Source organism: Rhinopithecus roxellana, chromosome 18, assembly GCF_007565055.1.
Source record: "Rhinopithecus roxellana isolate Shanxi Qingling chromosome 18, ASM756505v1, whole genome shotgun sequence".
NCBI classification, from domain to species: domain Eukaryota; kingdom Metazoa; phylum Chordata; class Mammalia; order Primates; family Cercopithecidae; genus Rhinopithecus; species Rhinopithecus roxellana.
The window spans coordinates 48,220,992-48,234,564 of record NC_044566.1 but is presented as its reverse complement, the minus strand read 5'-3'; the positions used below and the strand labels follow the sequence as shown (position 1 = coordinate 48,234,564).

Below are 13,573 nucleotides of genomic sequence, written 5' to 3'. Positions count from 1 at the left end.
AATTATGCCAAAAATTATTCTTCCCATGTGTTATTTTACAGCACCTTCAAAGTCAGCCTCAACATTTACCTTTTTGACATATATTCTACTCATCTATTTACTGCCCCTTGGCTCTGACATGCTCAACTTGCATTATGTTAATCAGCAGTTGTATTTCTTTATAGTATTGTTTCAGATTTTATGCACGTGTGTATACCAATGAAGGTAGTAAACTCAAAAATTATGTCTAAAACATAATAGGAATGTGTTCCTTTCTTTCTTATAACAGTCTTGAGCAGTTCCAGGTTGAGGGCATGGCCGAGAACTCTGGTCCACTCAGTCACTCAGGGGCCCAGGCTGATGAGGCTCTGCCATCTGCCAACACGTGGTTTTCAAAGTGGTTGTAGTTGTCTCCAATCAGTTGGCTGGAGGGGAAAGAGCATGGAGGATTGCCCAAGGGTTATGAATCAGGCCTGGAAATGACAAAATGACATTTATGCCCACATTTATTTTACTAGAACTTAATCACATGGGTTCACCTAGCTGCAAGAGAACCTGGGAAATGTGGTCTGTGTAACTAGGAAGACGGGAGGCTTTTTGGAAAACACCTACCAGTCTTTGCCAATAGATTCTAATGTATGTTTCATCTTCCTGCCCTCACAGAACACACTCACCCTCTCCAGGGGCAATAACCCAAAGTCCCATCAAGCTACTATATCCAGCTCAAAACTCCAAGATCTCTAGATGAGGCACAGGTCTGAATGTGGCTCCTTAAGGTCTGGTGATCTGTAACCTAAGACAAATTGTCTTCCCCTCCACTGACAGTGCACAATGGTGGAGTGCAGCATAATAATTGCAATAAACCTCCCATTGGAAGCATAGGAAACACACAGTAGGCTCCAGCCCTCAGCTATTAGGAAATCCTGCTGGGCGGGCATTGAGAGGATCCCTTTGCTCTGGCAATTCGGGAAGCTCTCCGATCAGACCCTGATTCTACTCTCTGGGAAGAAACCTTTGGTCCATTGTTCTCTAAAACTGTAGGCCTCTTACCTCTGGGAGGCTTTTCTTGTCCAGTATCCCCCAGGGCCATGTATGAAATGGACATTGGACAGAATGCTCTTCCCGGGAGCTAGACAGCCAGTGTGGGGGAGGCCTGAGGGTTGTTTGAAAGTTTCAACAAAGTTTTCTTGCTGTTATTAAGTCTGGGTTGGCTTGTGTTTCACTTGGTAGCAAATGTTCCTCAAAAACTTAGTAGGCTTCTCCCTTCTCTATTTCCAGTCATTTTAATGTATCAGTAGCAAGACCTAAAATATTTTTCTGCACATGCCTGTACTTCTGCTCCCCTACCTCTATCCACTGGACAGTGACCATGCAGAAGTCATCTGAAACAAAAGGCATATGTGGGGAATTAATACCCGTTGTCTAATCTTTGCTGAAGGGATAAAGCACCTTAAATGAAAGGCTTAATGGGCCCTACTGATTTGCAGCTCCTTGGGGTGTAGAAACAACAGGCTTTTCCAGTATCGAATAGCCCCAAATTTCTGCATCTTTTTCCGCTTCCTTTGCACTTACAAACTAATTATTTTGTGAGCTCACCTTTTCCTTGAAAAGCATAAGAGGGTTAACACCGTGAAGAGTGACAGGTCCTAACATTCTAGTACCAGCTACATGCTCACCAGGCACATGGCCAGCCTCCCAAGTTATTGCCGGCCACAGTTTTAGAAAACATTTTGTCACTTCACAATATGGGTCTTGATCTCTCTAGCCTTCAGTAGTTTCATCACCACCCACCAGCCAACCACAGTCAATGCCCCATATTTAATGTTTTTTGACAACATCACTCCACTTCAGGTACTGATAACCATATTAGCAAAGATTAGCCACTGAAGCAAATTTTAAAATGCCTAATGGCGGCAACACTCTTGCTCATCCAACTATGCTGCCTGGTTCCTGGGGCAGGACACTATACTTCGGTCATTCAGGGATCCATCTGACAAGGGCTCTGTCACTCCCAAGGTTGCTGGGTCTTCTCCATCCCATCAGTGGAAGGGGAAACAGCCTAGCAGATCACTCAGAATGGTTTTCTCAAGGGCCAAGTCTGGGAGACTTCTGTCACCTCATCATCACTTATCCATTGACTAAACACGAATCCCACGGTCACTCCAAACTCCAAGGGGGCGGGGAGATGTAATTCAGGCATGTGCCCAGGTGGAATAGAAAATGGAATCTCAGGCAGCCAGTTTGTTGTAGTTTGCCTGGGACTTTCATAGATTTGGCACTGAAAGTCCCACTAACCAGAACACCCTCAGTCCTGGGAAAACCAGTACAGTTTGTCAGCCTACACGTCTCCATTGCATTCTCATTCTTTAAGTAGAGACACTAAGTCTTCTGTTTTCTTGGTCTCTGAGTCTACAGTGACTACAAAGCACTTATCAGGGCATGAATTGGATGTACTTATGAGATAATAGGGCAGATTATTTTAACTGAAATGTATGTTGTCCCTGGAAATTTGGGTCATGTGTTATATAACCTTGGTGATACACATCACCAAGTGATATGCACCAACCTTGGTAATAAACATGGTCTTTGTTCCTAAGTGAATCAGCTATAAAATGTAGTGGTAGGGAATATACCACATTGAAAAAATACTACTCATTTAACAAGAGTTCCTAGAAGAATTCCCAGAAATATTTCTGCCAAAGGGTTCATCAGAGAAGGAACAACAAATGAATAATTTAGGTTTTATATTGCATAAGGCAAATTTTGCCAGAAAACAAACTACCTCATTTATCTTAAAGACAGCTTCTGTGAGCTGTCCTTGGGGACAGGGACTGTGGCTCATTCACTGTACTATCTTTGGCTTGAGGCAGGTACTCAGTGCGTGTTCTCTGAGTAAGTTAACACATGGTTTTCAACACAAAGTACCAGTTGACTGTGCACCATAGTCGCACAAATAGCCTGTGCCCCCTTTCTCTCATCAAAAAGAAGAGATGTTCCTGATTTATTCTGAGCTGAAGGGTGACCTGCCATTTAGGGCAGATTCTAGTTCTTGAGATGGGTAGAAGACAGAAGGCAGAGGGGGACACATGCGGCCTGTGGGCCACACCAGCTTAGTAGGTGTGCTCTCTTATTTGGTCTGTGCAGTGTCCAAAAGTCAGGCATTTCCAGACAGAACCCTGGATTTATGGAACTTCGAAGAAATTGGAAGATGGAGCAACACAGTGCTTGAATTTCCATATGGCAACCGGATGAAGCTACATAGCACTGTCCCTGTTAGCTGAGCACACTCCCCAAATGCCACAGTCACTACCACGTCCTACTGCTTACCTCACTCACTCAAGAAGCTTCTCCACCATATCCCACAGACACTGGGGTCCTGAACACCTGGTCTAAAGCACAGACCTCTGTTGTAATACTGCACATTTTTAAACGGCTACTGAACCTTCCAAGTAGCTGTTGCCAGAACCTGATCCCCAAGCCTAGCGATTTCAGGCCTGCCTGGCATTCCATAGCACTGGTTTACATAGAACCTTTTTCTGTAATGAAATTAATAATTTAAGATCTATATACTCCACCTGTAATCATTTACTTCCACCAATATTATTTTTGTAATACTGAAAATATTGGACACTGAAACGTGGACAATTCCCAACGAATCCCTTCTCTAATTCACAGAAATGAAACAGCAGCCTTTTGCTATTATTTCTTTGATACAGAAAAAAATGGTGTGTTTCTATTTGTATTCTAAAGGATATCATTCCCACGTGTGTTTTCACAGTAAAGTTTAACCAGTCACTACTATTACCAAATACTAAATCAAAAGCTATTAGAAAATAAAGCTGCCACACCTTTATCCCTATGAAAAACACAAAATTAAATACATAGACAAACATAAACAAGCAGATGAATGACTCAGAAATAATAGTAATGGTTAACATTCCTTGAACCCACCTCACTCTGAACCCGTCTCTGTGCTGACAGTTTCCCAGCATTAGCCTCACAATACCCCTATGGAGACAGCATGTCCCCATTGTAAGCATGAGGAAACAGAGAACGAGGAACTTGCCTGAGGTCACTTAGCTAGTAACCAACAGAGGAGCTAGGAGTAAAACCAAATTAATTTTAGTCATTAAGTTAAATGAACAAACAAAAACAGTGCACACACACACACACACACCCTCCCACCAAAAGTTAGAATAATAAAATAAAGTCATTATCAAATGCAGAGGACTGCAGCATCTGTGGCTAGACATGACCTTTGTGACCTGATCCAATCCTTATTTCACAGACGAGAACTCAGGTCTGAAGGATTCCATTCCTGGTCCAAAGTTCAAACAGCTGATGACTGCAGGCCCAGGCCTGGCAGGCAGAAGCCTGCCTCTCAGCTCAGGGTCCTCCCACACACCAGTGCAGGAACCTATTGCACTGTCTGCTTCCAAGTTCTATCGGTGGGCACAGATCTCCACTTTCAGGCAATTTTACCTAACAGGGAGAGGAAACTTGATCTTCTCTGCCTCCGTTTCTAATCATAATGCCACACAATTGCTGCCTGAATGGATTTGAGGTTGACATCTAAAAGCAGTCGTCAGGCCCTGGTAGTTTCAACTACTTATTTCACACAAAGCAAGAGCAGAGTAGTGTCTATATAGATTAATTTTCATTCCTAATTTTAGTTATAATTAACTTTTATATATTTCTTGTATAAATTTAAAGCTGTTCTGGCATTGCATATTTATCCCATGATGAAAAATAAATTTTCGCTTTTAAATTATGCAAAAAATGCACACAATTACTGAAATATAAATGCTGTTCATTTGAAACAGAAAGTAGACGTTCATTAAAATCCATGTAAAATTCCTTCTATTTCTCCTTCACTGAACGGGGGTTTCTCCTGCTGCAACTGATGTCATGAATACTCAGTGCTGGTACAGCATGCCATTCCCCTTAAAAATCTTTCCTTCTCCACAGAACATAAGTGCAACATAATCAGTTATATAATAACCCACAGGCCAGTAAGACCCACACTCAGGTCTACAAGCAAGTAGCAAAATGCCTTTTTAAATTACCTTAAATACGTTTAAATATAAGTCAATAACTTCAAGTATGTTTAGTAATTACTAAAAATGAGGAACATGTATGGAAAGATCTTTTAATAATTCATATTTCACAAACAACATTCAGCGCCCAAAATTTCATGAGTCTCACATTTTAATAAAAAGACCCAAAGTTCCATTAAATAATGGAGGAAAAAGTTCTCCACCATCTTAATACACTGACATGAGATTTTTCAAATTTTCCACGATTACCACCTACGGTATTGTAAGGATCTTCATTAAAAACATAAAAAATGAAATCACTAGGGATTTCTATTCACTATGGTTTTCTTTTTCAAGGAAATGTAATTACTACGTAAGTATTCCTTTATTAAAGTTGAAGTTATATAACCAACAAGCCAATACAACAAAGATTTTTTTTTCAAGTCCTCTTCAAATTCCCCCAAAATATCTTTATGACAACTGCTATCAGCCTATGGTAGTGAGCCATCCATCGTTTCAATAGGAGGCCCGTGTCACCACTTTATAATGCATGCACATTACCAAACAATTCTTTTCAGGGAGCTCAGATGTCCTACTCACTTCTCAATCTCCCACCAGCTCTAGATTAGAGAAATGAAGGATTCAGAAAGTTGTCCTTGTCCTGCAAGGACTTAGACAAGCCTTAGAGCTTGGGACTGGCATACTTCCCACTGGGCAGGGGGCCACTGCTGAGGTCCCAGGTTGATAGATTGCACAGCTGGGAAACCCACCCATTCACTTGCTTGCTCACATTACTCCTACTGCAGAAGAGGATCCCTCAGGCTCACTCCTCAGGTGCCAATCTGCTTCAGGATTCCTTTGTGGTTGTAATTTTGGTCTATTTTATAGTCATGTGGAATCAACTACAAGGACATCCTTACTCATGCGGTCCTACCCCAAATCATCTTTTGCTTAGACAAAACCAATTATTATCCCAGGAGCTAGAAACTCATCCTACACTAGGAGAAACGTCCCAACCCAGGGTGACAGGGTTCTTAAAGTGGAAATCAGCTTCTCCAACTTCAGTCTTTTGATCCTAGATCTGCTTATTGCAATTATACAAATAAGGCTCCTTCTTCCTCTGTCAGTTCAACAAAAAGTGGAAGATTAAGATTTTCATGGACTCTTAGAATTTTAAAGCCAAAGGGGAATGTAAGAGATTATCTCTTTCAAACCCCCACATCTATCCAGGAGTGAAGCAACCTGTCCAAGTCACACAGTAATTAGAATTGAGCTGGACTCCTCCACTGTCTCTTCCCTTACCAGCTGAACAATGCAGTGTCAATTTCCTTTTACTTGATGTAGTCAAATCATGCCCCGACTTTTCCAACCATTCCACTCCCCTTCAGGATTTTACTAGTCAAATTGTTAAACTTTATCTGGAAACAGTTGTGGAAATGATTGCCATTATATTAACAGGATCATATGAAAACACTTGTTTATCAACATTTTATATGCTTTATTGAAAGTTGACAAGTGCAACAGTTAAATACAGTGACACCTTACAACTGTGTAGAGAACATGCACAGAAACATATGCATATAACTACTATACAGGTGATATGCAGAAACCCCTACTGGGAAATCCATTTCATTAGCTAGAATTGAGCATTTTTCAAAGTATTCAACCAGCTCAATTGAAAGACTTCAGTGAACAGGGATTTACTTCAGGGTATTCAGCAGCTAGATTTCAGATTACACAAAGTGAGTAACTGTGCCAAATTCTTCAAATTTCTTTAGGTGTGGTTTTTGTCATGTAGCATTTTTTATGTAGATCTATATATAAAAGTCCACACCTCCTCAGACAGCCAATGAAACACCTAAATTTCAATCTGTACAACCTAAATAGTAGTTACAGTCCTCTATTGTACAAAATAGTTACACTACATACACAAATATACAATAAGCAAAACAACCTTCATGGTAAGATAGCCTAGGTCCCAGCTACCTGTCACCATTTTGTCACTCTCATAGTTTTGTGTCATCCACTGTTTGAGAAGAGGCACAGTACTATTGTTTTTTATGGATTTTGGTGACAGTCGTCAAATTTGTACAGTAAACTCTGTTCCCCCTCATTTTAGTCTTTTTACCCTCCTTTCAAGCTCCTCCTGGGGGGAGGAGAGAGGCGAGTCCAGTGAGGAGCTCCATCGCTTCACAACCCCATGTAGGACACTAAGCGCAAGCAGGAGAGAGAACCCTTGGAAGTGAGGGGTAGGGAGCCGGAAGGGATGGAAAGGCACACAGCTCCTGAGCATGAATTAAACCATTTCTCAGATATCTGCCAAGCTGCATGAGGTCCCAGTATATCCATGCTAATTCTCGGATTAACCTTTAATTCACCCAACTAAGAAATTTCTCCAAGCCATAAGCATATGAGTGTTTAATACTGGAAAAGAGAGAATGGCATATGTCAGTCTCACGTCTCTTTCGCAGCGAGCAATGAAATGGGTGACTGTGGAGGCAGATTCTCCCTAGCACATCTTCTCCGTCTGTTCAGTTCACACGCAGCAGCCAGTTCTGCGGGGGCATAGGCAGCTATGCGGTTGGTCCTGAGCCCTGCGATGCTGGCTGGGCGGGGGGCTGTGTGGTGCCCTGTGGCTGGGTGGTGGCAGGTGGGGAGCCAGTCTGCAGCTGTGCCTGAAACTGGGCAAGCTGCTCAGGACTGGCCAGTGTCTTCAGCAGATTGTTCTCCTGCTCCAGCTGGGAATTTTTCTCTATTAGTTCTTTGATTTGCTCTTTGAGGACCTCCACTTCTTCTCTGACCGCATACATCAAATGGCTTTTCACTAGATCCTACAAAGAAGAGAGAAAAGGTTTAACTCACTATTTGCTATTTTCTGGACTCTTGCGTTTCTAAGACATTATTTTATATGGCTCTCCCTATTTACATATTCCGCCTTTAAAGTTCGTTCAATGACACTTGGGGAAACCTGAATACAGCCATGACTGTACAATACTTGAGTTTAACGTATAAATGATCAAGCTTTGTAAAAGTCTGTGCTTCTCTACAGACGTTGGCCAGAAACGCCCAAGTCCGGCTTCCTATCTGAGACTGGGCCAGAGCCGGGCGCTGGGTCCCCGACTGAGACCAGCAGCGGGGATGTCCAGGCCACAGCGCGCCCACCGCGTCCGCGCCCCCAGGCCCCGCCCCGCGGTCGCCCGGAGCCGCCTCCTTCAGCACCGGCTGCAGCCAGTTCCTACCGAACATGTTGCCGCATTTTCTTCCCTCCCCCCCCCCCGCCCCCCCCCGCCCCCCCCCGCTTTTCGTGATTAAGCTGACATCACAGAAACCTGGGTAGACGTCGCAGCCAATGGGAGCCCGAGTTATTTATAGCTCCGAATTAAAGGTTCAGAGTTTGCCTAGCAACAGTGGGCAGAGAATCCCGTGAGAAGAGCCACAGGCGCTGCTCCAATAACAAAGAACGGCCAAGGCGGAAATAAAAAATAGGAGAAATCCAGGCGCAGGCTAAGAAAACAAAACTTTTCTCCGATTCCTCTTCATTGTGCAGGAGCCCGCGCCACCGGGGACCCGTTTGTGCACCGTCTAGAAGGCCCTTACCCAGGATCCTGACTTCTGGGGCCCTCCCCACCTCCCGGCTCCCTAGTAAAATGTTAGGATTCCTAGTAAAGCCACATCGCTAAAGGTGTGCTCACGACCAGCCGAAGCAGACACTGGGCCAGCGCTTGCTTCCCTAATAAATCCCCAGCAAAAAGGGTCACCGTGAGAAAATCCCCTTGTGTGAAACCAGTCCCGGGAAGGAGATTATTTAGTATCCGCAGGGCCCCTTTCTCCCTCCACGGCTGCCGTGTTAGGTGGCTCCACGCTGGCCGAATGGAGACAGCGCCGGCATTTCTACGCGCATCAAGAGCAATCAACATCATCTGAACTTAGGGATGCACTGGTTCCACAAAACATCTTATTTTTGTGCTGTGCCCACATTTACTATAAATGATTTTTCATCAGTACATACCATAGCTTGCTCGATTTTGTTGTCAATAGCTACCACACTTGCACCAGAGGAGCTGAAAAAGAGGAGGGAAAAAGGTCATCGATAAATGGAATTTATCTTAAGCGTCCAAGATAAAAAGGATCTTCCAATTTTGTGATATTGCTAGCATCATATTTTGAATATTCTTTAACACTATGTAATGTATCACCCTCCAGAAAATGCCAGCCCCTCTCTTACTAACGAATATCCAGGCATCTCCCTATTTTAGTAAGCCACAAAGGACTAAATTACATAATGTGGGGAAAGCCTGTTCTCTGGCCAGATTTGAAAAAATAAGGTTATTCTAAACATTTCGAAAAGCAACATCCATGTCACCATAATCTCTCAGCAATGGACAAAGGAATTCTCCTGGCTATCTTTCACCTGTATTATTGTAAGTATCCCACGAATAAATTTAAAGAAACTATCCTAGCCGACATTTACCTATTATCAAGTCTCACAGAAGCGTTTTCAGTCCCCAGCAAGGATGACAAGAAAGAAATTGAAAAATGTCTCAGTTGGTAAACTCCTAGATCCATCGCCACTGGTCTACACCATTGGGATTTCATGCAATTGCAGCCAAAAACACCCTCGTGGAAAAAAAGAGGGAACACCAGCAGCCTTCTATAAGCTAGATAAAAATCTTCTGGCTTTCCGCAGCCCAGGGAGAAACAGAAAACGGCAGCCCTAATTTAAAGAAACCCAGCTTCTGGGGCTTCGTGATCCCAGGAAGATGCGGATCCCAGTGCCTTGCAGAGCCGCTTCCCAGATCCGCAGCCGGGCTCCACTCAGCTCTAGACCAGGACTCCCGGTCTTAGTGCAAAATATATGCAGGAAAGAGCTGCGCCGATTGGCCGGCACGCCACTGGGACCGCCCCCTTCTCCCTTCCCCTTCTCCCTTCCTGGTCCTCCCGCTTCCCTGCTTCCCCGCCTCCCCCCACCCCCACCTCCGCCCCCATTCTCCGGATCCCGCTCGTGGGGTGGGCTGGCCTGGCGAGGGCCGTGCTCAGAGGGAGTGGGCTGCTGGGCCCAGAGGTTTCCAGGGCGGCTTCAGAACACTGGGCCACTGCTTCGGCAGAAAATGTGAAGGATCCCTGAAAAATACTATAGGGGCCCCCCCACGTGCTTACGTTTAAGGGAGTCAGACCCCGACCCCGGAGCTGTGTCCCGCGGCTGCTGAACGGCGAAAGCTTCCTATTTGCAACCAGAACCGTCTGAGCTACTGGGCATGCCCAGTCCCACCACTGTAAGACTTGCAAGAGCTCCAGTGTCTTGATTTCAATTATCTAGTTCTTACCGGCAGCGGTACTGGGAGGATTTTATAGACGGTTTTATTTTTAAGGATAATAATCATCCTGCGATCATACTATTTTTTTAATTTTAGAGGGGAAAAAAAATCACATTTACTTTTTGAGAGATACTACCTTTTGTTTTATAGAAACAAAACAAAAAACTATATATTCTTTGCTAGGCATGAGGGAAAGACTCCAGATAAAATCCAGGATCTTCCCAAAAAGCCCCCAGAGCCACAAACCTTAAGATCATATCTCCTCCCTATTAGCACCTTCTCCCCAGTAATTAAATATGCCTTCTTCTATTTAGACCTAGAAAAGTCAATCCACAGGTTGAATTCCACATAGATCTATTTTTAGTAAGTCCCTAAGGCACGTTTTTGGAAGCTGAGTAACAATTCCTCTAAGACTCAAACCTTCAATCCTGTGAGCCTTCTTACATCAGAGGGATTGAAATATGGTAAAGTATGTATTCAAAGCACACAAATCCTTGAAGTTAGTCTCTTTGCCCATTTGCGTGTCCTGAACCAGAAAAAGGAGGATATAATAGTGGTTAAAAATAGTTAAGCAGCCAATAGATGCTGTAGGCTCACCTCTATTTCACCCTCTTGGCCACACTGACCAAATAATTCTCTTCTCCAAACCAAAATCAAGAGATGTGGGAATAAAATAGCTTAACCCTTTCAACATTTCCTATATTAATTTAAAATACTTTCAGGGATGCATCAATTAAGGCTACAACTTAATATACTAGAAATCTAAGCCCTGAAGTTTTCTTAATTATAACATAAACAGTTTGCTAGTCAATACATGCGAGAAAGAAAACTTAACCTCTACAATACTGCCCTCTAATGGCATGATAATATAAAGTCCAAAAAATCTACAAAGTACTTGGGGAGACCTCTCTAATCTGTAGATAAAATTGTCTCATCACAAGTAATTCCAACATAAAATCTGACCGTAGAACATATATATGTAATACACGCACATGCACACACACGCACCGTCTTCTCTCCCAAATAAGCATCTTTCCTCAAGCAGCATCCTTTCCTAAAATTGCCATCAGAGCTATTTAGACAATTTTTAAGTTGACTCAATGCTGATAGTGGGGGTAGGTGGATTTGGTTTTCAGAAACTGTCCAAAGTGATTAGGAACCAGACCAGATCTGGTGAGCGCAGTAGATGATGAAGACCACAATTCTCTTTTGGGTTAAAAACCAAAGTGTGACTAACTATAAAGCGATGAGATTCCCTTTTTACTGAAAGGTTCATATTCTCCAAATTTTAAGGTTTGGCTTTAAAATAACAGTAATTGTTAGCATATTTATAATTTATAAAAATTAAACATTAACTCATATGATGCTTGTTTTAAAAAAGATATCCATTTCCAATAAAAAGAGACTAAGTATAAGCTTAGAAATCATAATTATTTGGGAAGCAGGCATGTGGCCCTAAGTCTATGAATGCTAACCAGAGTATTATTGACTGCATGATGGTTTCTATATTTTGAAAGTTAAAGCTATACCTAAAACTATTTGTATGCTAAATTCCATGTACATATTTTAACTGAATGCCAACTTCACAAAAAAAAGGTATTCAAGCACCATTTAAGCTATAAAAAGAGCTTTAAAAAACAAAACTCTAAGGTCACATAAAAAATTTTTAAATTCCCGCTGGAGTTTTAAAAAATTACTAAATTAACTGAATTTATTCATGCTGTTCTCCAACATAAACAGAAAGCTGTTTTTATTTCAATCATTTTAACTGATCATCCATTGTATCAAGCAAGAGAAGCAAATATAAGCAACCATAGTCTATTTAACCCATTTCCCTATTGAAGGACATTACAGTTATTGTTAATACTTGGACATTTTAAATAAAATTGCAAGAAACATCCTTCTACATACATCCTTGAACATGTATGTGTGTGTGCACACTTCTGGAGAATTTGTTGAGCCAAAGGATTTGCAGCTAATAAAATGATTAGCAATCTAATCTTTTCATATATTTCACGTAAATACGCTAGATTCCTTTAAAACTAGACTTTTGTATGAAAACTGAAAAGATAATTTGAAAAAGAAGGCAAAGGAAATGGAAAGCTACATGGAGGGAAAACCCTTGGATCAGAAATGTCTGTGGCACAAATGGCTAGAATTACATTCAAAGGCTCTTCTAATTGCAAGACAAACGATCCATATGTCTGGTGCCTCGTCAGAGCTCACTGAGACTTGCTGACAGGGCAGAGAAAAACACCACAAGGCTTCCAGGAGAGATCCTTAAAGTCATGAACCATGTAAGTCCATTTCAGGCACTGAGTAAAGATCAGGAGGTACCACCCCAGTGGGAACTCATACACATTAAACAGCCTGGACAACTGAGATTGAGGTATTTTCTGTTGTTGTCTGCCTAAGAGCCTTTTTACATAGACTCCAATTCAACCGCTACTGCATATTGGTAGCAAGCATGACAAGATAGGAAAAGAGGAACAGGCCTGAGTGTTTCTGGTTCCTATAACGTGTGCTTTTCTTCCAAACTTGATCTGACTTGGCCAACACAGGTACAGTCAGAGATTCAGCACTCAAGTAGAGTAACCTCTTTCTCCCCCTGTCCAAACTCCTTGCAAATCTAAAACAACTGCCAGGAAAGAAGCGAAGGCACATTACCCTGTACCTGACCAAATCACTCCTGTCTAAGGACTCCCACGTCACCTCCATTTTTCTAGTTTACTCTCACTAGTCATGGGAATATACTCACCAGGTTTAACAAATGAAACTACAGGACTATCAGTTAAATGTGAATGGCAGATAAACAACAAATAATGTTTTAGTGTCGGGTCCCACACACTGTCAAAACAAGAAGAAATGCCAAAGAAATGGCTGTTAAATTCAACCACATTTTACATTTCCTTATCTCCACAGAAAGGCTGGTTGGAAAAAGCTTCCAAAAAGAACAGTGGCCGGGCGCGAACGTGGTGGTTCATGCCTGTAATCCCAGCACTTTGAGAGGGTGAGGTGGGCGGATCACTTGAGGTCAGGAGTTCAAGACCAGCCTTGCCAACATGGTAAACCCCTGTCTATACTTAAAAAAAAAACAAATAAATTAGCTGACGTGGTGGCACACATCTATAATCCCAGCTACTGGGGAGGCTGACGAAGAATTGCTTGAACCCGGGAGGTAGAGGTTGCAGTGAGCTGAGATTGCATCATTGCACTCCAGCCTGAGCAATAGGGCAAGGCTCT

The 13,573-nt window shown here is 42.5% G+C and overlaps 1 protein-coding gene across 4 annotated transcripts in view; it reads right to left on the bottom strand.

The window, feature by feature from the left end:
- Window positions 1-6,492: 6,492 nt before the first annotated feature.
- The window catches only part of TSC22D1 (TSC22 domain family member 1), a 143,544-nt gene continuing 136,463 nt past the window's right edge, over window positions 6,493-13,573 (bottom strand). For 2 of the 4 annotated variants that reach the window (XM_030921902.1, XM_030921904.1), the window contains 2 exons: window positions 9,025-9,076; window positions 6,493-7,846 (listed from right to left, as the gene is read on the bottom strand). In XM_030921902.1, coding sequence (XP_030777762.1) covers window positions 7,589-7,846; window positions 9,025-9,076 — 310 coding nt within the window. In that variant the 3' untranslated portion in view covers window positions 6,493-7,588. Of the gene's footprint in view, window positions 7,847-9,024; window positions 9,077-9,486; window positions 9,916-10,172; window positions 10,244-13,573 lie in introns of those variants that run through there. The other 2 variants (XM_030921906.1, XM_030921905.1) reach the window with 2 other exon arrangements.